Below are 27,173 nucleotides of genomic sequence, written 5' to 3'. Positions count from 1 at the left end.
GGGCTGGGCCGCCCCCCCCCTCCGCGCCCCACACGTGTGGGGCAGAGCCCCCTCCCGCCCCCTCCTGCCCCACGGGGGGCTGGGGCTGCGGCGGGTCCCGCCGTGGGGCCGGGCTGCCCCACACGGTGCCGTCCCCACGTGCCCCCCGCGCGCGGGCGAAGGTTGTGGGGCGGGTTGAGCCGCACGCCGGGTTGTGCAACGGCCGCTGCCCCATATAGGGGACGGCAGCAGCGCCCGCAGCAGCCGCCCCCACCATGCGCTGCCCCACGGCCGCCCTCGCCCTGGCCTGGGCCCTGGCGCTCGGCTGCGCCCGGCCCCTGTGAGCGTGGGGTGGGCACGGGGGGCTGGGGGCGAGGGGCTGTGGGGCGCAGGGGGCCATGGGGCGCTGTGGGGCGCTGGGGGCAGTGGGGGACCGTGGGGCACTGGGCACTGCGGGCCATGGGGCACCGGGGGCCGTGGGGCTGCAGGGGGCCGTGGGGCGCTGTGGGGCGCTGGGGGCTGCAGGGCACCATGGGGGCGATGGGGGCCATGGGGCACAGGGGCTGTGGGGCTCTGGGTGCCGTGGGGCGCCATGGGGCTGCAGGGGGCCGTGGGGCGCTGTGGGGCACTGGGGGAAGTGGGGACCGTGGGGCACTAGGGGCTGTGGGGCGCTAGGGGCCGTGGGGAACCATGGGGCACAGGGGGCCATGGGTCTCTGGAGGCCATGGGGCCGTGGGAGCTGTGGGGCTCTGGGGGCTGTGGAGCTTTGGGTGCCATGGGGCACTGGGCACTGGGAGCAGTGGGGGCCATGGGGTGCCGGGGGCCGTGGGGGGTTGTGGGTCGCTGTGGGGCGCTGTGGGGCGCTGTGGGGCACAGGGGGCCATGGGGCGCCGTGGGGCTGCGGGGGCCGGTGCCGACGCCGCTGCGGCCCCCAGGGCCCACCAGAAATCGGCCTCGCTGGGAGCGGGACCCCCCCTGGGGACGGAGCCGCCCCTCAACGACACCGGTGAGAGCGCGGTGTGGGGCAGGGCGCTGGGGGGGCGTGGGGTGTCCCGTGGGGCACTGCGGGCTGGGGTGGGGCGCCGTGGGGCAGTGGGGGCGCCGTGGGGCAGTGGGGGCGCTGTGGGACTCTGTGGGGCAGTGCAGGCGCCGTGGGGTGCCATGGGGCAGTGGGGGCGCTATGGGGCGCCGTGGGGCAGTGGGGGCTCCATGGGGCAGTGGGGGTGCTGTGGGGCTCCGTGGGGCAGTGGGGGCGCTGTGGGGCGCCGTGGGGCAGCCCGTCCCGCGCTGACCCGTCCGTCAGGGCTGTCTGAGCTGTGCGGGGACTGGAACGGCACCGACGACGTCGGCTTCGACGCGGCGACGCTCAGCGAGAACGGGACCCTGCTGCTCTTCCGAGGTGGGGGCAGCGCGGGGGGACGGGGCTATGGGGCAGGACGAGGCTGCGGGTGCCATGGGGCGCTGTGGGTCAGGCCGTGGGTCAGGCCGTGGCTGTGGGTCGGGCCGTGGGTCAGGTCATGGGTCAGGCCGTGGGTCAGGCCGTGGCTGTGGGTGCCATGGGGCGCTGTGGGTCAGGCCGTGGGTCAGGCCGTGGCTGTGGGTCAGGCCGTGGCTGTGGGCGCTGTGGGTCAGGCTGTGGGTCAGGCCGTGGCCGTGGGTCAGGCCGCGGGTCAGGCCGTGGCTGTGGGTCAGGCCGTGGGTCAGGCCGTGGGTCAGGCCGTGGCTGTGAGCGCTGTGCGGTGCTGTGGGTCAGGCCGTGGGTCGGGCCGTGGGTCAGGCCGTGGCTGTGGGTCAGGCCGTGGCTGTGGGTCAGGCCGTGGGTCGGGCCGTGGGTCAGGCCGTGGCCGTGGGTCAGGCTGTGGGTCGGGCTGTGGGTCAGGCCATGGCCGTGGGTCAGGCTGTGGGTCAGGCCGTGGGTCAGGCTGTGGCTGTGGGTCGGGCCGTGGGTCAGGCCGTGGCTGTGGGTCAGGCCGTGGGTCAGGCCGTGGGTCAGGCCGCCCCACACGTCGCAGGCGCCCACGTGTTCGAGGTGTCCCGCGGGGCCGTGCGGCGCCGGGCTCAGGCCGCGCTGTGGCCGGAGCTGGAGGGTCCCGTGGAGGCGGCTCTGAGGATCCAGCGCCCCCAGGAGCACCAGGGCCTCTACCTGTTCCAGGCACGGGGGATGTGGGGGGGATGTGGGGATGGGGATGTGGGGCGGGGATGTGGAGTGAGATGTGGGGTGGGATGTGGGGATGGGGATGTGGGGGGGCGGGGATGTGGGGTGGGATGTGGGGCGGGGACGTGGGGCGGGGATGTGGGGTGGGATGTGGGGCGGGGACGTGGGGCGGGATGTGGGGATGTGGGGTGGGGACGTGGGGCGGGATGTGGGGTGGGATGTGGGGCGGGGACGTGGGGCGGGATGTGGGGTGGGATGTGGGGATGTGGGGTGGGATGTGGGGTAGGATGTGGGGCGGGATGTGGGGTGGGATGTGGGGCAGGGATGTGGGGCAGGGATGTGGGGTGGGATGTGGGGTGGGGATGTGGGGTGGGATGTGGGGCGGGGATGTGGGGTGGGATGTGGGGCAGGATGTGGGGTGGGATGTGGGGCGGGATGTGGGGCGGGATGTGGGGCAGAAGCACCTGCGGGAGGTTCTGCCCCAGGGATCTCCCTGGTCCTGGCGGGTCCCGTGGGTCTGGCTGGGGGGGGCCCTGTCCCACGGGGTCTCCCTGTGGGTCTGGGCCCAGGAGGGGGCTGGCCTGGACGGGTGACCTGGTGGGGCTGGTTCCTGTGGGGCTGGTCTCAGTGGGGCTGGTTCCCATGGGGCTGGTTCCTGTGGGGCTGGTTCCCGTGGGGCTGTCTCCATGGGGCTGGCCCCACCCTGCCCCACCCCGCCCCACACCTCCCCACCCCGCGCGCTGACGCCCGTGGGTCGCGCAGGGCCAGCGCGTCTGGGCCTTCGCCGGGGGGCGGCTCCGCGCCGGCTTCCCCCGCCCCGTCGGGGACGAGTTCCCGGGGGTCCCCGGGGGGCTGGACGCGGCCGTGGAGTGTCACCGAGAGGAGTGCGGGGGGGAGAGCGCCCTGTTCATCAAGGGTGCGTGGGGCGGGGGCGGTGTGGGGCGGTGTGGGGCGGTGTGGGGCTGGGGATGGTGTGGGGCAGGGGGGCAGTGTGGGGTGGTGTGGGGCGGTGTGGGGCGGGGGGGATGTGGGGCCGGGGGGCGGTGTGGGGCAGGGGGCAGCGGGGGCTGCAGGGGGTGACGGGGACACGCGGTGCCACCTCCACGGACCGTGCGGTGACATCCCACACGCTGCCACTCCCACATGACACATGGTGACATCCCCGCGGTGCCACCCCATGGTGCCACCCCCACACGACACGTGGTGCCACCCCCGCGGTGTCACCCCGTGGTGCTGCCCACGGTGTCCCCGTGTGCCGCGGTGCCACCCCCACGGACCGTGCGGTGCCACCCCGCGGTGCCACAGGGGACACGGTGCCATCGCGGCACCATCCCGCGGGTGACACCGTCCCGCTGTCCCGCAGGGCACACGGTGTCACTGCAGCACCGTCCTGCAGGGGACGCGGTGTCACCCTTCAGATGTGGCGCTGTCCCACAGGGGACTCGCTGCCATCGCAGCACTGTCCCCGTGGTGTCACCGTGTCCCTGTGTCCCCTCCCACAGGTGACACGGTGCTGTCCCACAGGGGACACAGTGGCACCATGTCCCCGTGTCCCCATGTCCCGTCCCACAGGTGACACGGTGCTGTCCCACAGGGGACACGGTGTCACCGTGTCCCCATGTCCCGTCCCACAGGTGACACGGTGCTGTCCCACAGGGGACACAGTGGCACCATGTCACCGTGTCCCCATGTCCCGTTGCAGGTGACACGGTGCTGTCCCACAGGGGACACGGTGTCACCATGTCCCCATGTCCCGTCCCACAGGTGACACGGTGCTGTCCTTCGACCTGGCCCTGCGGGTGGCCAAGCCACTGGCCGGGGTGTCCCCGGGTCCCTGTGACGCCGCCCTGCGCTGGCTCGGCCGCCTCTACTGCCTGCGCGGCCACTGGTTCCGGCGGCTCCGCGTCCCCGGCGGGGGACAACGGGGACAACGGGGACAAAGGGGACAACAGGAACAATGGGGACAACGGGGACAACAGGGACAGCGGGGACAACGGGGACAGCGGGGACAACGGGGACAACAGGGACCACGGCCGCGACGGGGCCGCCCGCGACCTGCGCGACTACTTCCTGCCCTGCCCCGGCAGAGGTGGCAGCGCCGCGGCCACCTGCCCCGCGTGTCCCCATGTCCCCATGTCCCACGTGTCCCCATGTCCCACGTGTCCCCACATCCCGTGTGCCCTGTCCCTGCATCTCACCTGGCCCCATGTCCCGCATGTCCCCAACACCCCCATGTCCCCAACACCCCCTGTGTGTCCTGCACCCGTGTCCCCCAGACCTGTACCTGGGGACCCTGCCCAGGGACTGTCCCCAACAGCCCCATGTCCCCAACACCCCCATGTCCCAGCACCCCCATGTCCCCACCACCCACGTGTCCCAGCCCTGCGTCCCAGGTCCCCGTCCCCGTTGCTGCTCCCCGGGGTCTCCGTCCAGGACCCCCATCCCGGGGTCCCCATGGAGCCCCCCAAGGCCCTGTCCCCATGGAGCCCCCCCGGACCCACACGTTGGGGTCCCCCCACTCCACGTTGGGGTCCCCCCGCTCCACGTTGGGGTCCCCCCGCTCCGGCCCCACGGCGGCCCAGGGGACCCGGCCCCGCAGCCCCCACGTGTCCCCAGGGCCCTGGGGCTCCAGACGGGCCTGTCCCCATGTGTCCCCTTTGGGTCTGTCCCCTCGTGTCCCCTCCGGGCTGGTCCCCTCGTGTCCTCCCTGCACCGTCCCCTTTGGGCCGGTCCCCCTGTGTCCCCATCTGGGTCTATCCCCCCGTGTCCCCACCTGGCCCAGTCCCCCCATGTTCCCCCGTGTGGCCCCGTGTCCCCTCTGGGCTGGTCCCCATGTGTCCCCATGTGGGTCTATCCCCCCGTGTCCCCTCTGGGCTGGTCCCCCTGTGTCCCCATCTGGATCGATTCCCCCTCCGTGTCCCCATTTGGGTCTATCCCCACCCGTGTCCCCCCCATGTCCCCTCCAGGCCATCCCCACGTGTCCCCCCCATGTCCCCCCCCGTGTCCCCCCCATGTCCCCTCCAGGCCGTCCCCATGTCCCCACGTGTCCCCCCCATGTCCCCTCCTTGTCCCCCCCGTCCCCCCATGTCCCCCCGTGCCCCCCCCCGTGTCCCTCCATGTCCCCCCATGTCCTCCCCATGTCCCTTCCCGTCCCCCCCCGTCCCGCTGCCATCCCGCCGCCCTCCGCAGGTCACGGTCACGGCGGTAACGGCTCCGACGCCGCCAGAGACCGCTGCAGCCCGATGCCCTTCGACGCCTTCGCGTCGGACGACGACGGCCGCGTCTACGCGTTCCGCGGTGAGCGGGATGGGAATGGGAATGGGATGGGGATGGGGTTGGGATGGGATGGGATGGGGATGGGATGGGATGGGATGGGGAATGGGGATGGGGATGGGGATGGGATGGGGATGGGGATGGGATGGGGATGGGATGGGGATGGGATGGGGATGGATGGGATGGGGATGGGGATGGGATGGGAATGGGGATGGGGATGGGATGGGGAATGGGGATGGGATGGGGATGGGATGGGAATGGGGATGGGATGGGGATGGGATGGGGAATGGGGATGGGATGGGATGGGATGGGGATGGGGATGGGGATGGGATGGGATGGGATGGGGATGGGGATGGGGATGGGATGGGGATGGGATGGGGATGGGGATGGGGATGGGGATGGGATGGGGATGGGATGGGGATGGGGATGGGAATGGGAATGGGGATGGAATGGGGATGGGATGGATGGGATGGGGATGGGAATGGGATGGGGATGGGATGGGGATGGGATGGGGAATGGGATGGGGATGGGGATGGGATGGGATGGGATGGGGATGGGGATGGGGATGGGATGGATGGGGATGGGATGGGGATGGGGATGGGGATGGGGATGGGATGGGGATGGGATGATGGGGATGGGGATGGGAATGGGAATGGGGATGGGAATGGGGATGGGATGGGATGGGATGGGGATGGGAATGGGATGGGGATGGGATGGGGATGGGATGGGGATGGGGATGGGATGGGATGGGGATGGGATGGGATGGGGATGGGGATGGGATGGGATGGGATGGGGATGGGGATGGGGATGGGATGGGGATGGGATGGGAATGGGGATGGGGATGGGATGGGATGGGGATGGGATGGGAATGGGGATGGGATGGGATGGGGAATGGGGATGGGATGGGGATGGGATGGGGAATGGGGATGGGATGGGGATGGGATGGGGAATGGGGATGGGGATGGGGATGGGGATGGGATGGGGATGGGATGGGGATGGGGATGGGGATGGGATGGGGATGGGATGGGGATGGGGATGGGGATGGGGATGGGATGGGGATGGGATGGGGATGGGGATGGGATGGGGATGGGATGGGGATGGGGATGGGAATGGGAATGGGGATGGGAATGGGGATGGGATGGGATGGGATGGGGATGGGAATGGGATGGGGATGGGATGGGGATGGGATGGGGATGGGGATGGGGATGGGATGGGATGGGATGGGATGGGGATGGGGATGGGATGGGATGGGATGGGGATGGGGATGGGGATGGGAATGGGGATGGGGATGGGGATGGGGATGGGATGGGATGGATGGGATGGGGATGGGGATGGGGATGGGATGGGGATGGGATGGGATGGGATGGGATGGGGATGGGGATGGGATGGGATGGGATGGGGATGGGATGGGGATGGGATGGGATGGGGTGGATGGGATGGGGATGGGGATGGGATGGGATGGGATGGGATGGGGATGGGGATGGGGATGGGGATGGGGATGGGATGGGATGGGATGGGATGGGATGGGATGGGGGGATGGGATGGGGATGGGGATGGGATGGGGATGGGGATGGGATGGGATGGGGATGGGATGGGATGGGGATGGGGATGGGGATGGGGATGGGGATGGGATGGGGATGGGATGGGGATGGGATGGGGATGGGATGGGGATGGGGATGGGATGGGGATGGGGATGGGAATGGGATGGGGATGGGATGGGGATGGGGATGGGGACGGGGATGGGAATGGGGATGGGATGGGGATGGGGATGGGATGGGGATGGGATGGGGATGGGGATGGGATGGGGATGGGGATGGGAATGGGATGGGGATGGGATGGGGATGGGGATGGGGATGGGATGGGGATGGGAATGGGGATGGGAATGGGAATGGGGATGGGAATGGGAATGGGAATGGGGATGGGATGGGGATGGGGATGGGGATGGGATGGGATGGGATGGGATGGGATGGGGATGGGGATGGGGAATGGGGATGGGGATGGGGATGGGGATGGGGATGGGGATGGGGATGGGATGGGATGGGATGGGAATGGGATGGGGATGGGATGGGAATGGGAATGGGAATGGGAATGGGGATGGGATGGGGATGGGGATGGGGATGGGGATGGGATGGGATGGGATGGGAATGGGATGGGGATGGGATGGGAATGGGAATGGGGATGGGATGGGGATGGGGATGGGGATGGGAATGGGGTGGGGATGGGGATGTGGGGCCGGGGGTGGGGCTGGGTCCAGGTCCAGGTTCGGTGCTGTGGGTCTGGTTCCGGGTCTGGGTTCGGTCACGTGGGTCCGTGCGGTGCCGTGGTCCTGGCTCGGGTGGTGCCGTGGGTCCAGGTGCGGGTCCCAGTGCGGGTCTGGGAGTGGGTCCGGGTCCGAGTCTGGGTCCAGGTCCAGGTCTGGGTCCAGGTCTGGGTCCAGGTGCGGGTCCCGGTGCTGGTTCGGGTCCAGGTGTGGGTCCAGGTCCAGGTCTGGGTGCGGGTCCAGGTCCCAGTCCAGGTCCAGGTCTGGGTCCGTCTCTGGGTCCGGGTCTGGCTCCGGCTCCGTGTCCAGGTGTGGGCCCGGGTCCCGGTCCCGGTCCCGGTCCGGTTCTGACCGCGTGCCGCAGGGGGTCTGTACTGGCGCGTGGACTCGCACCGGGACGGGTGGCACCCCTGGCCGCTGTCACACGCGTGGCCGGGGCTGGAGGGCCCCGTGGACGCCGCCTTCTCCTGGGACAACAAGATGTACCTGATCCAGGTGACACCGCGGGACGGGGTGTCACCGCGGGACGGGGCGGCCCCGGGTGTCACCCATGGGACGGGGCAGCCTGGGGACGTCACCCATGGGACGGGGTGGCTCGGGGACGTCACTGTGGGATGACGGTGGTGGCCTGGGGACATCGGGTCCCAGCACCAGGGGGGCCTGAGCAGGTCACCCATAGGACAAGGGGGGCATCACCCCAGGGGCCAGGACACGTGAGGACGTCACCTCTGGGGACCAGGGCACGTGGGGACATTGTCCTTGTGTGTGGGGACAGGGGCAGCTCTGGGACGTCCCCGCTGAGACACGGGGCAGGTTGGGGCTGTCCCCACTGGGGACCAGGGCACTGTCCCCATTCAGACCAGGGCACCCAGGGCTGTCCCCATTGAGGACGGGGGCAGGCTGGGACTGTCCCCATTGGGGACCAGGGTGCCCGGGGCTGTCCCTGCCGGGTGCCCCAAGGCGCTGGTGACGCTGGTGTTGCTGGTGGCGCTGGTGTCCCCGGTGTTGCCGGTGTCACCGGTGTTGCTGGCAGTGTTGGTGTTGCCGGTGTCACCGGTGACACCGGTGTTGCTGGTGTCACTGGCGGCACCGGTGTCACTGGCGGCACCGGTGTTGCTGGTGTCGCTGGTGTCGCCGGTGTCCCTGGTGTCACCGGTGTCCCCGGTGTCGCTGGTGTCACTGGTGTCGCTGGCAGCGCCGGTGACACCCTGTCCCTGTCCCCGGTGTCCCTGGTGTCCCCGTCCCCGGTGTCACCCTGTCCCTGTCCCCGGTGACGCCCTGTCCCCGTCCCCGGTCCCGCAGGGCTCCCAGGTCTCCATCTACGTCCTGGGCCGCGGGTTCCGCCGGGTCCAGGGCTACCCCCGGGCGCTGCGGGACGAACTGGGTCTGAGCGGCGCCGACGCTGCCTTCACCTGCCCCGGCTCGGACAAGCTCTACGTGATCCAGGGTGCGCGGGGACATGGGGGGGACACGGGGGACATGGGGGACGTGGGGGGACATGGGGGGACATGGGGGATATGGGGGGACACAGGGGGCACATGGGAACACGGGGACATGGGGGACATGGGGGGACATGGGAGACATGGGGGGACATTGGGGACATGGGGGGAAAAGGGGGGGACATGGGAGACATGGGGGGACACAGGGGGCACATGGGGGACATGGGGGGACACAGGGGGCACATGGGGACACGGGGGCATGGGGGACATGCGGGGACATGGGAGACATGGGGGACATGGGGGACGTGGGGGGACATGGGAGACATGGGGGACATGGGGGGACATTGGGGACATGGGGGGAAAAGGTGGGGGACATGGGAGACATGGGGGGACACAGGGGGACATGGGGGGGATACAGAGGGACACGAGGGGACACGGGAACATGGGGACATGGGGGGAGACATGAGGACACTGTCTGGGGGCATGCAGGGACACAGGGACATGTTGGGGACACGGGGGGACACGGTGTGGGGGCACGCGGGGGATACGGGGACATGGGGACATGTTGGCGATGGGGGGGCACGGAGGGACGTGGGGGGACACGGGGATGTGGGGACATGTTGGGGACACAGGAGGGCACAGGGACATGTTGGGGACATGGGGAGACACGGGGACACGGCGCGGGGGCACACAGGGGATACGGGGACATGTTGGGGACATGTGGGGGACATGGGGATATGCGGGGGACACGGGGGGACACGGTGTGGGGGCACGCGGGGGATATGGGGACACGGGGACATGTTGGGGACGGGGGGGACACAGAGGGACATGGGGGGACACGGGGATGTGGGGACATGTTGGGGACACAGGGGGACACGGGGACACGGTGTGGGGGCATGCGGGCAATATGGGGACACGGGGGGACATGGGGGGACATGTCGGGGACACGGGGACACAGTGTGGGGGCACGCGGGGGACACGGGGACATGTCAGGGACACGGGGGACACGGGGACATGGGGACACAGTGTGGGGGCACTCAGGGGACACGGGGACACGGGGACATGTCAGGGACACGGGGGGACATGTCGGGGACATGGGGACACAGTGTGGGGGCATGCGGGGGACATGGGGACATGGGGACATGTTGGGGATGTGTTGGGGACACGGGGACATGTCAGGGACACGGGGGACACGGGGACATGGGGACACAGTGTGGGGGCACGCGGGGGACACGGGGACACGGGGACATGTTGGGGACATGTTGGGGACACGGGGACATGTCAGGGACATGGGGGGACATGTCGGGGACATGGGGACACAGTGTGGGGGCATGCGGGGGACACGGGGACATGTTGGGGACACGGGGGACATGTTGGGGACATGGGGACACAGTGTGGGGGCACGCGGGGGACACGGGGACACGGGGACATGTTGGGGATGTGTTGGGGACACGGGGACGTGTCAGGGACACGGGGGGACATGTGGGGGACATGGGGACACAGTGTGGGGGCACGCTGGGGACACGGGGACATGTTGGGGACATGTTGGGGACACGGGGACATGTCAGGGACACGGGGGGACATGTCGGGGACAAGGGGACACAGTGTGGGGGCACGCGGGGGACACGGGGACATGTTGGGGACATGTTGGGGACACGGGGACATGTCGGGGACACGGGGGACGGTGCCACGGCGCCACGCGGTCGCTCCCGTGCAGGGCGCAGCCTGCGGCTGGTGGAGCTGTCGGCGACGCCGCGGCGCGTGGGGCCGGCGGTGCCGCTGCCGCCGCCGCTGCAGCGCGCGGACGCGGCCCTGTGCGACGCGCGCGGCCTCGCGGTGCTGCGCGGGGACCGCTACTACCGCTACGGCAGCGCGGCCGCGCTGAGCGCCGGCACCGCCGCCCCCGCGCCGCGCAGCCTGCGCGCCGACCTGCTGCGCTGCGGCCGGGGACGCGGGGACGGCGAGGGGGGACGCGGGGACGGCGAGCGGGGACACGGGGACGGCGAGGGGGGACCCGGTGACAATGCAGAGGGACCTGGGGACACTGCAGAGGGACCTGGGAACACCATGGGGGGACCCGGTGACACCATGGGGGGACGCGGTGACGCTGCAGAGGGACCTGGGGACACTGGGAGGGGACACGGGGAGGCTGCAGGGGGGACCCGGCGACGCCGCAGGGAGGTACCGAGACGCTGCGGGGGCAGACGGGGGTTCTGGAAGCCCATGTTTTCGGAGAAGGACCTGGGACCCTGTTACACCGCGGGGGGACACGGGGACGCTGCGGGGGGACACTTAGGGGGGACAGGGTGACATGGTGACACCAGGACCCCGTGACGCCATGGGGGGACCCCGCGCCGAGTCTGTCCGCGGGCACTAATGCGACTGCAACCGCAGCCGCGCGCGCAATAAAGGCAGCAGGAGCCGGCGCGCTCTGTCCCTGCACTGCGGCCACCGGGGGGACGGGGACGGCGGGGCCCGGGATGTGGCGTGGCGCTGCAGCCGCACTGCATGGGCACTGCACCTGCACTGCACCCGTGCGGTATGGGCACTGCACCGCACTGCACCTGCACTGCACCCGTGCGGTATGGGCACTGCACCGCACTGCAGCACACTGCACCTGCATGGCATGGGCACTGCACCGCACTGCATGGGCACTGCACCCGTGCAGCATGGGCACTGCACCACACTGCAGCCACACTGCACCCGCACTGCACCCGCATGGCATGGGCACTGCACCTGCACTGCATGGGCACTGCACCTGCACTGCATGGGCACTGCACCGCACTGCACTTGCACTGCACCCGCATGGCATAGGCTCTGCCCTGCACTGCACGTGTGCTGCATGGGCACTGCCTCACACTGCACCTGCATGGCATGGGCACTGCACCTGCATTGCACCCGCACTGCATGCGCATGGCATGGGCACTGCCCCACACCTGCCCTGCCCCTGCAGTGCACATGCCCTGCACTGCCTGCACTGCAGGTGCCGGGGCCACGCTCGCTGCCCCCGCGCTGCACCGCGCTGCACGGCTGCTCCTGCCCTGTCCCCAGCGCTGCCACCCCAAGGACCCCGGGGCTGCAGCGCCCGTCGGGGCAGCTGTGCAGGACCTGGCGTGCGGCACCCGCTGGCTGCAGCGCTGCCGTTCTGCATCATGCATGCTGCTGCAGCGCTGCAGCGCCCAGCGCCACCCTGCACTGTGTGCCCTGCTGCGCTGCAGCTCCCAATGCCATCATGCACCATGCATGCTGCTGCAGCGCTGCAGCGCCCAACACCCCCTGCCTCGTGCCCTGCTGCGCTGCAGCGCTGGTGCCGTTTGGAGCTGCATTGCACTGCATGGTGCCGGCTGCAGCGGCATCGTGGCTGGACAGAGCCCCCCTGCAACCTGCCCCCCAACTGCTGCAGCTGGTCCCAGGGTCCCCCGTCCGCACGTGCCCGGGACACTGCATTGCTGCCCAGTGCCGCGCTGCACCGCGCTGCGTCACACGATACCGCGGGTGCCGCTCCACGTAGTGCCGTGCTGCATCATGCATGTGACACTGTGCTGCACTGCACCATGCACACAGCACTGCATTGAGCTGCTCTGCACGCACTGCGCTGCACCGTGCTGCACTGTACACACTGCACCGTGCTGTATTGCACCATGCACACACTGCACCATGCTGTTCCGCATACACTGCACTGCGCTGTTCTGCACACCCTGCACTGCATCACACTGCACTGTACACACTGCATCATGCACACTGCGCTGCATTGAGCTGCTCTGCACCCACTGTGCTGCACCGTGCTGCACCGTGCTGCACGGCACCATGCACACAGCACTGCACTGTGCTGCACTGCACTGCACCATGCACATGGCACGGCGTTGATCTGCTCTGCACACCCTGCACTGCACGGTGCTGTGCTGTACTCACTGCACCATGCACACTGCACCGCGCCATGCTGTTCCGCACACCGTGCACTGCACTGCACCGTACACACTGCACTGCACCAGCACTCGCTGTTGCAGCCTGGGCCGTGGGGACGGTTGTGCCATGCGGTTGCGCACTGGGCAGTGTGCGCAGGGGGACGCGACAGGGGGACACGCAGCGCGGGGCTGCGAGGGACCCCAACGGGGCGCTGCGCCGGGACACGGCGCGCCGGGCTGTAGAGCACTGCGCTGCACGCGCTGCATCGGGTCAGGCCGCGCCATACAGTGCCGTGTTGTGCACACTGCACCGGGCCGTGCCATGCTGTGCCATGCTGTATGCACCGCTCTGGGTTGTGCCATGCGCGCTGCATTGCTCCACGCTGTGCCATACAGTGCTGTGCACTGTGCCGTGCAGTGCTGCACCGTGCACACTGCTCTGTGCTCTGCCATACAGTGCTGTGCGCGCTGCACCGGGCTGCGCCATGCCATGAAGTGCCGCGCTGCATGTGCTGCACCATGCCGTCCCGCATGCACTGCACTGGGCCGTGCCATACAGTGCCGTGCATGCCACACAGGCCTGCACTGTGCATGCTGCAGTGCGCTGCGCTGCAGGACACGGTGCCGTGACACAGCGCACTGCACCGTGCCCTGCCGCGCTGCTCTGTGCCATGCAGGGCTGCGCTGCTGCGCGCGTTGCGCCGTGCTGTCCTGTGCCGTGCGCACGGCAGCGCTCCGTGCCGTGCCATACTGTGCCATGTAGCATTGCACATGCTGCGGTTTGGTGCTGTGGCACACTGCAGTGCTCCATGTCACACTGCAGCACTCCGTGCCGTGCCGTGCCATGCTGCACGTGCCGCACTGTTTGTGCTGCAGCACACGGCAGCACTCCGTGTCACGCTGCAGCGCTCCGGCCGGTCCGTCCCGCTGTCCCGGCCTCTTCCACCCTGTTGGGGCTGGCGCTGTCCTGTGTTGGGCCCCGCTGCTTCGATGGCCTGCGCGGTGCCGCAGCGCCCCATATCCTGCCCCACTGCAGCGCCCCACAGCCCCACATCCCGCCCCACTGCAGCGCCCCACAGCCCCACATCCTGCCCCCCACTGCAGCATCTCATGTCCTGCCCCACTGCAGCGCCCCATATCCTGCCCCACTGCAGCGCCCCACAGCCCCACATCCCGCCCCACTGCAGTGCCCCACAGCCCCATATCCTGCCCCACTGCAGCGTCCCACATCCTGCACCCCCCGCTGCGGTCGGTGCTGCTGCAGCTCCAGCCCCGGCGCTGGTGCCGCTCCGGCCCGGTCCGGTCCGTCGGTTCCACTCCATGATGGCACCGGCCCCATCTGGGCTCCATGTCCCCCTGTCCCGTCCGGGCGCTGCTGGCGGTGCCGGGAACGTGGGGCTGGGGCTGCCCCACGCGTCCCATGCGCCCCACACAGCCCCACGCGCCCCACGCGCCCCACACACCCTGCGCAGTCCTGTGTGCCCCACACACCCCACACTGCCCCACACAGCCCCACGCACCCCACACTCCTGCCCCACGCACCCTGCACTGCCCCACACGTCCCACGTCCCCCCTATCCGGCGGCCCCGGTGCTGCTGCTGCTGGTCGGGTCCAGCTGGGCTGGTGCTGCCCATGGCCGGTTGGTCCGGGCCAGGCCTGGCTGGTGCTGGCTGGTCTTGGTCCATTGTGGTCCGGTCCAGTTGGGCCCTCCCTGCGGGTCAGGCCTAGTCAGTGCTGGTTGAGTCTGGTCCGGCGGGGTTGGTGCGGGTCTGGTCCGTTCCGTCCCAGTCCAAGCCCTGCACACGCAGGGTCACCTAGAGCACGTGGCACAGGACTGCGTCCAAGCGGGTTTGAAGATCTCCAGAGAAGGAGACTCCACAACCTCTCTGGGCAGCCTGTTCCAGGGCTCTGTCTCCGTTGTTAGGAATTTTTCCTTAGGTTCCTGTGGAACTTTTGGTGTTTCGGTTCTGTGCTGTCCCGCAGGTGACACCGTGTCCCCGTGTCCCCGTGTCCCCATGTCCCTGTGTCCCTGTGTCCCCGTGTCCCCGTGTCCCCGTGTCCCCATGTCCCCGTGTCCCCGTGTCCCCATGTCCCCGTGTCCCCTCCCGTCCCGCTGCAGCCCCCACGAGCCCGGCCCTGCCTGTGCCCCCTGCGCCCCCTTGCGGCGCCCTGCGGAGATGTGGGGAGACACAGGGACATATGGGGACGTGGGGACGTGTGGGGACGCATGGGGACACGTGGGGACACACGGGGGGCAGCACAGGGGTGTGCTGGGGACGCATAGGGACATGTGGGGGACACATGGGGATGCGTGGGGATGTGCAGGGATGCATGGGGATGCGCTGGGAACATGCAGGGACAGGCAGGGACATGTGGGGGTGTGTGGGGATGAGCTGGGGACATGTGGGGACACGCAGGGCCATGTGGGGACACGCAGGGACACGTGGGGACATGCAGGGACACATGGGGACGCACGGGGACACATGGGGACATGCAGGGACACGTGGGGACACGCAGGGACACATGGGGACGCACGGGGACACGCGCAGGGACACGCAGGAGGTGAGAGCGGCCGCAGCAGCAGCACCGCATGCACGTGGGCCTGGCCGACCCGCTGCGCCCCCCCAGGACTGCACTGCTGCCGGAGCCGCAGCCGGAGCCGCAGCTGCATGAGGAGCTGCCTGCAGAGCTGCACGAGGAGCTGCAAGTGCAGCCGGTGGGTGCGCAGGGAGGGCCGCGGCCGCAGGGAGCCCTGCGTGCGGGGCCGCTGCAACCACTGCAGTAATTGCAGCCGCTGCAGTCATTGCAGTTGCTGAAGTCATTGCAGTCATTGCAGTCGCTGCAGGCACCGCAGTTGCTGCAGGCGCCGCAGTCCCTGCAGCCGTCAACAGCTGCATGCGGCGGCTCTCGCTGCCGCCCCACGGCGCTGCCGCGGTGAGCGAGGGCCCAGAGCCGCTGCGTGCCCCATAGCCCCCATGGGCCCCATAGCAGCTGTGTGCCCCATAGCCCCCATGGGCCCCATTGCTCCTGCGTGCCCCATAGCCCCCATGGGCCCCATAGCAGCTGTGTGCCCCACAGTCCCTGTGTCCCTCATGCCGCCCCACACGGCCCCATAGCTCTGCATCCCTCATGGCCCTCAATGGCCCCCCCCATGTCCCCCGTGTCCCCCGTGTCCCCCGTGTCCCCACGTCCCCCGCCTGCAGAGCTGCCTGCTGGAGCTCCTGGACCCGCCATCCGCGTGTGGGGCGCGACAGCGGCAGGGGGGCACGCGGGGTGGCCGTGGGGCTGTGTGGGGCTGCGTGGGGCTGCATGGGGCTGCATGGGGCTGTGTGGGGCCGCGTGGGGCTGTGTGGGGCTGCAGGGCTGCGTGGGGCTGCATGGGGCTGCATGGGGCTGTGTGGGGCTGCAGGGCTGCGTGGGGCTGCGTGGGGCTGCGTGGGGCTGCATGGGGCTGCAGGGCTGCATGTTGGCGCAGGGCTGCGTGGGGCTGCAGCCCCTGCCCGCATGGGAACGGCCCGGCCCCACGGTGGCAGCGCTGCATGCGCGGGTGCTGGGGCTGCAGGAGGGCAGGAGCCGGTGCGTGTGTGTGGGGCGGGCGGGGGCCGTGGGGGCCGTGGGGCAGGCAGGGTCCCCTCCCCATGGGGCGCAGGGCGCCGTGGGGCAGGCAGGGTCCCCGTGCCCGTTGGGGGGCGCAGGGCGCCGTGGGGCAGCCCCACGGGCGGGCGCTGAGCGCTGCCCCCGCAGGGACCCGGCGTTCGCGGCGCGGGACCCGCTCACGCGGCTGCTGCGGCGCCGCATGATCCGCTGCGACGGCACCGCTGGCGACGTGGCCGCAAACCTGCACGAGGCCTGTGCGCAGGTGGGCACCGCAGCCCCACAGCGCCCCACAGCGCCCCACAGCGCCCCACAGCGCCCCACGGCCCCGCTCGCCCCACGGCCCTGCCCGCCCCACAGCCCCACAGCGCCCCACAGCGCCCCACGGCCCCGCTCGCCCCACGGCCCTGCCCGCCCCACAGGTCGCAGCGGAGCAACGCGGTGCCCGTGGGGCCGCCGACAGCCCCAGCGGGGACCCCGCGCGCATGGTGGAGACCCCCTTCCAGGGTGCGCCGTGGGGACGTGTGGGGCGGCCGTGGGGCGGGGGGACGTGTGGGGCGGCCGTGGGGCATCGGGCGGTGCTGGGACATGGGGTTGGCCATGGGGCAGCTGGGGGGCAGGGATATGTGTGGGGCGGCCGTGGGGCAGCTGGGGGGCGTGTGGACGTGGGGGGCGGCTGAGGGGGTGGGAGGTGTGGGGCTGTGGGGCAGCGGGTGGTGCAGGGACGTGGGGTTGACTGTGGGGCACAGGGTGGTGTGGGGACATGTGGGTTTGGCCATGGGGCACCGGGTGCTGCGGGGACGTGCGGGGCTCCGTGGGGCTCCGTGGGGCTCCGTGGGGCTGTGGGGCAGTGCGGGGATGCCGTGGGGCTCCGTGGGGCAGTGCGGGGATGCTGCGGGTTGGCCTTGGGGCATGGGGCAGTGCAGGACCCCTTGGGGCTCCATGGGGCTGTGGAGCTCTGTGGGGCTATAGGGCTCTGTGGGGCTGCGGGGCTGCTCTGGGGCTCCGTGGGGCTCTGTGGGGTGGTGTAGGGATGCTGTGGGGCTCCGTGGGGCTCCGTGGGTCTCTGCACCCGCGCCCGGAAGACCCTACGGAGACCCACGGAGACCCACAGAGACCCCCACAGCCCCACGGAGACCCACGGCCAACCCACAGCGTCCCCGCAGTGCCCCACGGAGCCCTGCAGCCCCACGGAGCCCCATGGGACCCCACACTGCCCAATGCCCCAAGGCCAACCCGCAGCATCCCCGCACTGCCCCACGGAGCCCCACGGGACCCCCGCACTGCCCCACGGAGCCCCGCAGCCCCACGGAGCCCCGCACGTCCCCGCAGCACCCGGTGCCCCACGGAGCCCCACGTGGCCGCTGCAGGCGGCGCCAGCGCCAGGCGCGTGATGCTGCCCCATAGAGCGCGGCCGGGCTGCACCGCTGCTGCTGCGGGTGCCGCCGCTCCTGCAGGGGAGCTGCATGGGACTGCATGGGACTGCATGCATGGGACTGCATGGAACTGCATGGGACTGCATGCACGGTGAGCACTGCATGCATGGTGAGTGTGGCTACATGCACGGGCACCGCGGGGCTGCATGTGCAGTGAATGGGCTTGCATGCACCGTGAGTGCAGCTGCACACATGGGGACCATGGGGCTGCAGGTGCAGTGAGTGCCCTGCATGCACGGTGAGTGAGGCTGCATGTGTGGTGACTGCAGGGCTGCATGTGCAGTGGGTGCAGGCTGTGTGCCTGGGGACTGCGGGGCTGCATGTGCAGGCAATGGGGCTGCATGCATGGTGAGTGGGGCTGCATGCGTGGGGATGGCGGGACTGCATGCATGGCGAGTGGTTGGGCTGCATGCACAGTGACTGCAGGGGTTGCATGCATGCTGAGTGCGGTGCATGCACGGCGAGCGCTTGGGCTGCATGCATGGTGACTGTGGGTCTGCGTGCACAGTGATGCAGGAGTGCCACATGCTCAGTGGGGGCCGCATGCACGGTGAGTGGTTGCGCGGCATTGCACAGTGACTGCAGGGCTGCATGCACGGTGACTGCAGGGCTGCATGCACATGGTGAGTGGTTGTGCTGCATTGCATGGGGACTGCAGGGCTGCATGCACGGTGAGTGGGGGGGCTGCATGCATGGTGAGGAGTTGGGCTGCATTGCATGGTGGCTGCAGGGCTGCATGCACGGTGAGTGGGGGGGCTGCATGCACGGTGACTGCCGGGCTGCATGCATGGTGAGGGGTTGTGCTGCATTGCACAGTGACTGCAGGGCTGCATGCACACGGTGAGGGGTCGGGCCACATGCATGGTGAGGGGTTGTGCTGCATTGCACGGTGACTGCAGGGCTGCATGCATGCACACGGTGAAGGGTTGTGCTGCATTGCATGGTGACTGCAGGGCTGCACGGCGCATGCGCGCCGCCCCCTGCATGCGCCCTGACCCACGGCCGCCGCAGCGAGCGGCTCCGCGGCGCTCGGTCCCCAGCGAACCCGTTGCAGGTGCAGCACGGTGCAGCGCGGCCATCACCGCTTTATTGCGCCGCGTCAGCAGAAGCGGCGCTGCCGCCACAGCTCCTGCACGCGCTCGAAGGGCAGCGCGGGGCGCAGCGGGCGGCACAGCGCCGGGTCCCCGGAGCGGCCGGAGCGCAGCGCGCACAGCAATGCAGCCTTGCAGGCGCCGCCGCACGGCTCCCGCGGCGGGTGCCCCTTGTGCAGCAGGAACCAGAAGCGCTGGAACAGGCGCTCGTCGTCCTGGAAGCGCCGCAGCAGCCGGTCCCAGTCGGCGGGGAAGGCGCCGGGCAGCCCGTACGCGTCGCGCGCGCGGTACAGGCGGCGCCAGCGCGGCGCGGCGCCCGGCGCGTTGGCCTCCGTCAGGTTCAGGATGAAGGTCTCGTGGTCCAGGACGGCGTGCGAGCTGCCCGGGTACGAGCCGGCCACCTCGTACACGCGGTAGCCTGCGGGGGCGGCGCGGCGTCACCGGGGCGCACGGTGTCACCAGGACCGCCAACGTCACCGGGGCGCACGATGTCACTGGGGTGCGTGGTGGCACCAGGGCGCACAGTGTCCCTGGGCCGCCGGTGTCACCGGGGCGCACGGTGTCACCGGGACCGCCAACGTCACCGGGGCGCACGGTGTCACTGGGGTGCGTGGTGGCACCAGGGCACATCACCGCATGGCATCACCACAGCGCGCAGTGTCACCGGGGCGCACAGTGTCCCTGGGCCGCTGGTGTCACCGGGGCGCACGGTGTCACCGGGGTGCACGGGGTCACCGGGGCACACGGTGTCACCGGGGCGCATGGGGTCACCGGGGCGCACAGCATCACCGGGGCCGCCGGCGTCACCCGGTGTGCGGTGTCACCAGGGCGCACAGTGTCCCCAGGCCGCCAGTGTCACCGGGGCGCACGGTGTCACCGGGGCGCACAGCGTCACCGCGGTGTCACCGGGGCGCATGGTGTCACTGGGGCACACGGTGTCACCAGGGCGCACAGTGTCCCCAGGCCGCCAGTGTCACCGGGGCGCACTATGTCACCAGGGTGCACAACGTCACTGGGGCGCACGGGGTCACCCGGTGCGTGGTGTCATCAGAGCGTGTGGGGTCACCAGGGCTCATGGCATCACCGGGGCGCACGGTGTCACCAGGGCGTCACCACGGTGCGCAGTGTCACCGGGGCGCGCAATGTCACCGGGGTGCACAACGTCACCGGGGCCACTGGTGTCATCGGGGTGCGGTGTCACCGGAGCGTGTGGCATCACCGGGGTGTGCAGTGTCACTGGGGCGTATGGGGTCACCAGGGTGCATGGGGTCACCGGAACACGCAGCGTCACCAGGGCACACAGCATCACCGGGGCCACCAGTGTCACCGGGGCGTCACCAGGGTGCACGGTGTCCCCGGGCCGCTGGTGTCACCAGAGCACGTGGGGTCACCGGGGCTCATGGCGTCACCGCGGCACACAGTGTCACCGGGGCACATGGCGTCACCGGGGCGCACAGTGTCACCGGGGCGTCACCAGGGCCGCTGGCATCACCCAGCATGCGGTGTCACCGGGGCGCGTCACCGCATGGCGTCACCGCGGCACACAGTGTCACCGGGGCACGTGGCATCATCGGGGCCACCAGGGCGCATGGTGTCACCAGGGCGCACAGCATCACCGCGGTGTCACCGGGGTACGCGGTGTCACTGGGGCGCATGGCGTCACCGGGATGTGCAGTGTCACCGGGACACGCAACGTCACCGGGATGCACAGTGTCCCTGGGGCGCACGGCATCACCGTGGTGTCCCCAGCGTGCACAGTGTCACTAGGGTGCATGGTGTCACCGGGGCGCACAGCATCACCGCGGTGTCACCGGGGCGCATGGTGTCACTGGGGCACATGGTGTCACCGGGGCACACGGTGTCCCCGGGGCGCACAGTGTCACCAGGGCGCATGGCATCACTGGGGTGTGCAATGTCACCAGGGCACGCGGTGTCACCGGGATGCACAGTGTCCCCGGGGCGCACGGCATCACCGGGGTGTCCCCAGGGTGCGCAGTGTCACCAGGGCGCACGGTGTCCCCGGGGCGCACAGCGTCACCGCGGTGTCACCGGGGCGCATGGTGTCACTGGGGCACATGGTGTCCCCAGGGTGCGCAGTGTCACCAGGACGCGCAGTGTCACCGGGGCACACGGTGTCCCCGGGGCGCACAGCGTCACCGCGGTGTCACCGGGCCGTCGCCGCGCGGCACCCACCGGGGTTCAGGTTGATGTAGGTGGTGACGCTGGGCGCCACGAAGGCCACCGAGACGGGCCGCGACAGCGTCTCCTCGTCGTAGAACATCTCGAACTCGTCCAGGTGCGTGTGCCCGAAGAACTGCGCCGCGATGGTGCCCTCGAAGCTGCGCGCGCGGGTGAGCGCGGCCGCTGCGGCGCCGCATGGCCCCGTATGGCCCCGTATGGCCCCCATGCAGCCCCGCATGGCCCCACGCAGCCCCGCACGGCCCCGCATGGCCCCGCACGGCCCCGCATGGCCCCACATGGCCCCGTATGGCCCCGCACAATCCCGCACGATCCCGCATGGCCCCGCATGGCCCCGTGCAGCCCCTGCAGTGCTGCATGGCCCCTGCAGCCCCGCATGGCCCTGCATGGCCCCGCACACCCCGCATGGCCCCGCGCAGCCCCGCACGGCCCCGCACGGCCCCGCGCAGCCCCGCATGGCCCCCATGCAGCCCCGCATGGCCCCGCACACCCCGCATGGCCCCCCGCAGCCCCGCATGGCCCCCATGCAGCCCCGCATGGCCCCGCACACCCCGCATGGCCCCGCGCAGCCCCGCATGGCCCCGCATGGCCCCGCATGGCCCCGCATGGCCCCGCACGATCCCGCATGGCCCCCACGCAGCCCCGCATGGCCCCGCACGGCCCCACGCAGCCCCGCAGCCCCACACAGCCCCGCGCAGCCCCGCGCTCACCGGTCCACGATGCGGTAGTAGTTCCAGCTCCAGCTGTGCAGACAGTGCGCGGGCGGGATGTGCCCGATGATGTGAACCTGCGCGGCGGCACCGTGAGCGGCGCCGGGCCCGTGTCCCTGTCCCTGTCCCCACGTCCCCATCCCGTCCCCGTCCCCACCTTGTCCCCGCGCTGCCCCATCCCCGTCCCGTCCCCGTCCCATCCCCATCCCTGTCCTGTCCCCGTCCCCACGTCCCCATCCCATCCCACCTTGTCCCTGAGCTGCCTGGTCCCCATCCCCATCCCTGCATCCCCAGCCTGTCCCCGTCCCCGTCCCTGTCCCTAGGCGCCCGTCCTCATCCCATCCCCGTCCCTGTCCCCACCTTGTCCCCGTCCTCGTCCCCGTGCGCCCATCCCTGTCCCCACCTTGTCCCTGCGCTGCCCGGTCCCCGTCCCCATCCCTGCATCCCTGTCCCCATCCCTGTCCCTGTGCGCCTGTCCCCGTGTGGCCCCGTTCTCGTCCCCATGCGCCCGTCCCCATCCCCGTCCCCATCCTGTCCCCGCCTTGTCCCTGTCCCCACCTTGTCCCCACGCTGCCTCGTCCCCATCCCGTCCCCGTCCCCGTCCCGTCCTGTCCCCATTCCGTCCCCACCTTGTCCCCGTCCTCGTCCCCGTGCGCCCGTCTCCGTCCTGTCCTCGTCCTCCCCTCATCCCTGTCCCCACCTTGTCCCTGCGCTGCCCCATCCCCATCCTGTCCCCGTCCCCGTCCCCATCCCCGTCCCCTTCCCGTCCCCCCCTCATCCCCGTTCCCCCCTCATCCCCGTCCCCATCCCTGTCCCCGTCCCCCCCATGTCCCCGTCCCACCTTGTCCCCATCCCGTCCCCATCCCCGTCCCTGTCCCCGTCCCCCCCATGTCCCCGTCCCACCTTGTCCCCATCCCCATCCCCGTCCCTGTCCCCGTCCCCGTCCCCCCCATGTCCCCGTCCCCACCTTGTCCCCGCGCTGCTCGGCCGCCTCCAGGACCCCCACGAGCCACTGCAGCTGCCCCGCGGGGTCGGTGGAGTTGATGAGCAGCCAGAAATTGGCCTCGGAGCAGAAGTTCATGTTGAGCGAGACCAGGCGCAGGCCGGGCCGGACCGGCACCGTGTAGAACCCGCCGAACCTGGGGGGGCCCAAGGGGCGCTATGGGGCGGGACGGGGGGGACGGGCGCCCCGCGGCCCCACTGCCCCACACCGACCCCAAACCGCGTCGCCCCATTGCGCACCCGCCAGCCCCACGGCGCCCCACAGCCCCACTGCCCCCATCAGCCCTGAGTGCCCCACGGCATCTTGGCAGGCGCCCCTGAGCCCCCTGCCCCACATACGGCCTCATGGAGGAGCCCTGTGTCCCCCTGCCCTGTACGTCCCCCTGGCGCATCCCCCCAGCCCCACATGTCCCCATTGTGCATCCTCCCATCCCCCGTCTCCCCATGGCGTCTCCCCCCTGCCCCCCATCTCCCTATTATGCATCCCCCCTTGTACCCCACATCTCCCCATTGTGCACCCTCCCATCCCCATATCTCCCCATGGTGCCTCCCCCTCCTGCCCCCCATCTCCCCATTGTGCATCCCCCCAGCCCCACATCTCCCCACTGTGCATCCCCCCAGCCCTACATGTCCCCATTGTGCATCCCCCTCGTGCCCCACATCTCCCCATTGTGCATCCTCCTGCCCCACATCTCCCCATTGTCCATCCTCCCATCCCCACATCTCCCCATTGTCCATCCCCCCAGCCCCACATCTCCCCATTGTCCATCCCCCCAGCCCCACATCTCCCCACTGTGCATCCCTCTCCCGCCCCATATCTCCCCATTGTGCATCCCCCCTGTGCCCCACATCTCCCCATTGTGCATCCTCCCGCCCCACATCTCCCCACTGTGCATCCCTCTCCCGCCCCATATCTCCCCATTGTGCATCCCTCTCCCGCCCCACATCTCCCCATTGTGCATCCTCCCGCCCCACATCTCCCCATTGTCCATCCCCCCTCGTGCCCCACATCTCCCCATGGTGCATCCCCCCATCCCCCCATCTCCCCACACCCCCGCCCCCCACCCCACGCATGCAGCCCCACCGCAGCGTGCGCAGCGCGTCGGGCGGCAGCCACCCCCGCCACGCGTCGGCCATGGCGTCGTAGAGCCAGGCGGCCGACTGGTTCCCGGTGACGAAGGGCGGCGGGAACGCGTTGACCGGGGCGGCCTCGTGGTTGCCCACGGCCGGGAACACGGGCAGCGCGCGCAGGTGGCGCCGCAGCAGCGCCGTGACCGTGCGCAGCGCGTGCAGCTGGTCCTGGCGCCGCTGCTGCCACACGTCGTGCGCCGGGATGTCCCCGGTCCAGTAGACGGCGTCGAAGGGCGGCGCGGCGGCGGCCGCGTGCGCCAGCAGCGCCTGCAGCGTGCGCAGCGGCAGGTCGCAGCGCCCGTACTCGCCCCAGTAGCCGGCGCCGCCGGGCCCGGCGCGCGCGGCGCCGCGGCAGCACAGCGGGTCGGGGCAGGCCGGCTCGCTGCCCGCCGCGTAGCGCCGGTCCCAGTGCAGGTCGGTGAGGAAGAGCACGCGGGCGACGGGCGCGCCGGGCGGCGGCGGCGCGGGCGGCTGCACCGGGGGCTTGGGCGCCGCGGGCAGCGACACGTTCCACGCGCCGTAGATGTCCCAGCGGCCGCAGCGCGGGCCCAGCAGCAGCCCGCAGGCCTCGGCCGGGCGCAGCACGGAGCGCGCGCACGCGGCCACCACGTCGCGCTGGAAGAGCCGCACGGCGTCCGCGCACACGTTGTCCCGCGCCAGCCGCAGCGCCCGGCACACGCGCGACGCCGCCTGCCCCACGCGCTCCACGTTGGGCTCCAGCTGCGGGGGCGGCGAGGCCGGTACCGATCCGCACGGGGAGGGACCTGGACCCGGTCCCGGTCCAGTCCCAGCCCCGAGTCCAGCCCCGGTCCCAGCCCCGGCCCAACCCCAGCCCCAATCCCGGTCCAATCCCAGCCCCGGTCCCGGCCCCGGCCCAATCCCGGCTCCGCCCCGGCCCGTTCTGGAACCGCCCCGGCCCGGCCCCGGTCCCGGCCCCGGCCCAATCCCGGCTCCGCCCCGGCCCGTTCTGGAACCGCCCCGGCCCGGCCCCGGTCCCACCCCAGCCCGGCCCCCATCCCGACCCCTTCCCTGTCCCCACTCCCGAATCCCATCTCAATCCCAGCCCCATCCCAGCCCCGATCCCAGCCCAGCCCAGCCCGTTCTGGAATCCCATCCCGACTCCATCCGCGGCCCGGCCCCGATCCCACCCAATCCGGCCCCGATCCCGATCCCTTCCCCAGCTCCGCTCCGGAATCCCACCTGCAGCCCAGCCCCATCCCAGCCTGTCCCGTTCTGGAATCCATCCCGATCCCCTTCCCTGTCCCGCTCCCGATTCCCGTCTCAGTCCCAGCCCCTTCCAGCCCCGTCCCCGCTCCGGGATCCCGCCCCGATCCCGGTCCTGTCCCCAGGGCCCCCTGCGCTCCCGGCCCGCCCCGCGCGTGTCCCCGTCCCCGTCCCTGTCCCGTCCCCGTCCCCGTCCCCGTCCCCGTCCCTGTCCCCGTCCCCATCCCTGTCCCTGTCCCCGTCCCCGTCCCTGTCCCCGTCCCCGCCCCGACCCCGCTCCCGTCCCGTGACAGCCCCGTGACAGCCCCGCGCCGGCCCCGCCCGCCCGCCCCGCTCGCGGTCCCGTTCCCGGTTCCGTTCCCGGTTCCCGTTCCCGTTCCCGTTCCCGGTTCCCGGTTCCCGGTTCCCGGTGCCGGTTCGGGCGGTACCTGCAGCGCCAGCCCCAGCGCCCCGAACAGGACGCGGCAAACGGGGCACGAGAGGTTCCGCCAGCCCCAGGCGGGCGCGAGGGGCCCCGCGGGCGGCGGCAGCGCCAGCGCGACCGGAACCGGCGGCGGCAGCAGCGGCAGCGCCAGCGCCAGCGGCAGCAGCAGCAGCAGCAGCGCGGCCCGGGCGGCACCGGGACCGGGACCGGCACCGGAACCGGGAGCGGCACCGGGATCGGAACCGGGAGCGGCACCGAGACCGGAACCGGCACCGGGACCGGCACCGGGACCGGGACCGGCACCGGAACCGAGATCGGGAGCGGCACCGGCACCGGAACCGGGAGCGGCACCGAGACCGGAACCGGGATCGGAACCGGGACGGGCAGCGCGCGCCGCCATGGCGGGACCGGCAGGACCGGCCGGGAAGGGGCGGGGCTTGGCCCACGCGGGGCGGGGCTGTGGAGGGGGCGTGGCCGGAGGGGGCGTGGCCGGCGGCGGGAGCGTAAACAGGCTGCGGCGCGGGGCATTGTGGGGGGTGTAGTGCGGGGGCGGGGCGCTGCCGTGACGTCACCGCAGGCGGAATGGCCCCGCCTCCCCCCGGCAGGGCCGCGCTCCGCCCGCAGGGGGCGCCGCTGCCGCCGGGGGGCGGGGCCGGGGGCGGGGCCGGGGGCGGGGCGCAGCGCGGGGGGGGCTGTGGGGCGCAGCGCAGTGTGGGGCGCAGTGCAGGGTGCTGTGGGGCGCAGTGTGGGGCGCAGTGCAGGATGCAGTGGGGTGGGTTGTGGGACACGGTGCAGGGTGCTGTGGAGTGCAGTGTGGGCGCAGTGTGGGCGCAGTGGGGGTGCAGTGGGACATAGTGCAGTGGGGTTGCAGTGGGGGTGCAGTGTGGGGCACAGTGTGGGTGCAGTGGAGAGGCCATGGAGCATGGTGCAGTGTGGGGTGCAGTGCAGGATGCAGTCGGGAGGCCGTGGGGCGCAGTGCGAGTGCAGCGGGACATAATGCAGTGTGGGATGCAGTGTGGGATGCAATGCGGGTGCAGTGTGGGATGCACTGAAGGATGCAGTGCGGGTGCAGTGGGACATAGTGCAGTGGGGATGCAGTGCGGGATGCAGTGCGGGGTGCAGTGCGGGGTGCAGTGTGGGTGCAGTATGGGGCACAGTGTGGGCGCAGTGTGGGATGCAGTGCGGGTGCAGTGTGGGATGCAGTGGGGATGCAGTGCAGGATGCAGTGCGGGTGCAGTGGGACATAGTGCAGTGCGGGATGCAGTGCAGGATGCAGTGCGGGATGCAATGCGGGTGCAGTGCGGGATGCAATGCGGGGTGCAGTGCAGGATGCAGTGAGGGATGCAGTGCG

The 27,173-nt window shown here is 71.1% G+C and overlaps 2 protein-coding genes across 2 annotated transcripts; one reads left to right on the top strand and one right to left on the bottom strand.

Annotated features, from left to right (window-relative positions):
* Nucleotides 1-254: 254 nt before the first annotated feature.
* On the top strand, nt 255-18,620 carry HPX (hemopexin). The gene is made up of 16 exons (XM_088538770.1): nt 255-319; nt 915-985; nt 1,283-1,378; nt 1,992-2,131; nt 2,897-3,050; nt 3,899-4,054; nt 4,182-4,223; nt 5,324-5,431; nt 8,032-8,162; nt 8,970-9,114; nt 10,824-10,986; nt 15,640-15,727; nt 15,839-15,945; nt 16,756-16,870; nt 17,028-17,112; nt 18,550-18,620. Exons 1-16 carry the CDS (start codon nt 255-257, stop codon nt 18,618-18,620), a joined length of 1,737 nt encoding a protein of 578 aa, XP_088394896.1.
* Nucleotides 18,621-19,140: 520 nt separating this feature from the next.
* SMPD1 (sphingomyelin phosphodiesterase 1) lies at nt 19,141-25,958 on the bottom strand (the record flags this gene model as incomplete). The annotated part of the gene is made up of 6 exons (XM_088538769.1): nt 19,141-19,550; nt 21,326-21,471; nt 22,042-22,118; nt 23,009-23,180; nt 24,128-24,894; nt 25,827-25,958. Coding segments are annotated over 6 exons (1,704 nt in total), but the record flags the coding sequence as incomplete, so codon positions are not given.
* Between the last annotated feature and the right edge of the window lie 1,215 nt (nt 25,959-27,173).

The sequence above is a fragment of the Tinamus guttatus genome, unplaced genomic scaffold (assembly GCF_059628265.1).
Source record: "Tinamus guttatus ecotype Peru unplaced genomic scaffold, ASM5962826v1 Tinamus_guttatus_pri_ptg001164l, whole genome shotgun sequence".
Lineage (NCBI taxonomy): Eukaryota > Metazoa > Chordata > Aves > Tinamiformes > Tinamidae > Tinamus > Tinamus guttatus.
This window is presented reverse-complemented; position numbering and strand designations above follow the sequence as displayed.

What these genes read in the sequence shown, in the direction of transcription:
- HPX (XM_088538770.1), top strand. Translation starts at nt 255, where the DNA reads ATGCGCTGCCCCACGGCCGCCCTCGCCCTGGCCTGGGCCCTGGCGCTC. An exon ending in GCCGCCCCTCAACGACACCG is followed by an intron (nt 986 to 1,282) that starts GTGAGAGCGCGG and finishes CCCGTCCGTCAG; the next exon opens with GGCTGTCTGAGCTGTGCGGG. An exon ending in CCGCGTCTACGCGTTCCGCG is followed by an intron (nt 5,432 to 8,031) that starts GTGAGCGGGATG and finishes CGCGTGCCGCAG; the next exon opens with GGGGTCTGTACTGGCGCGTG.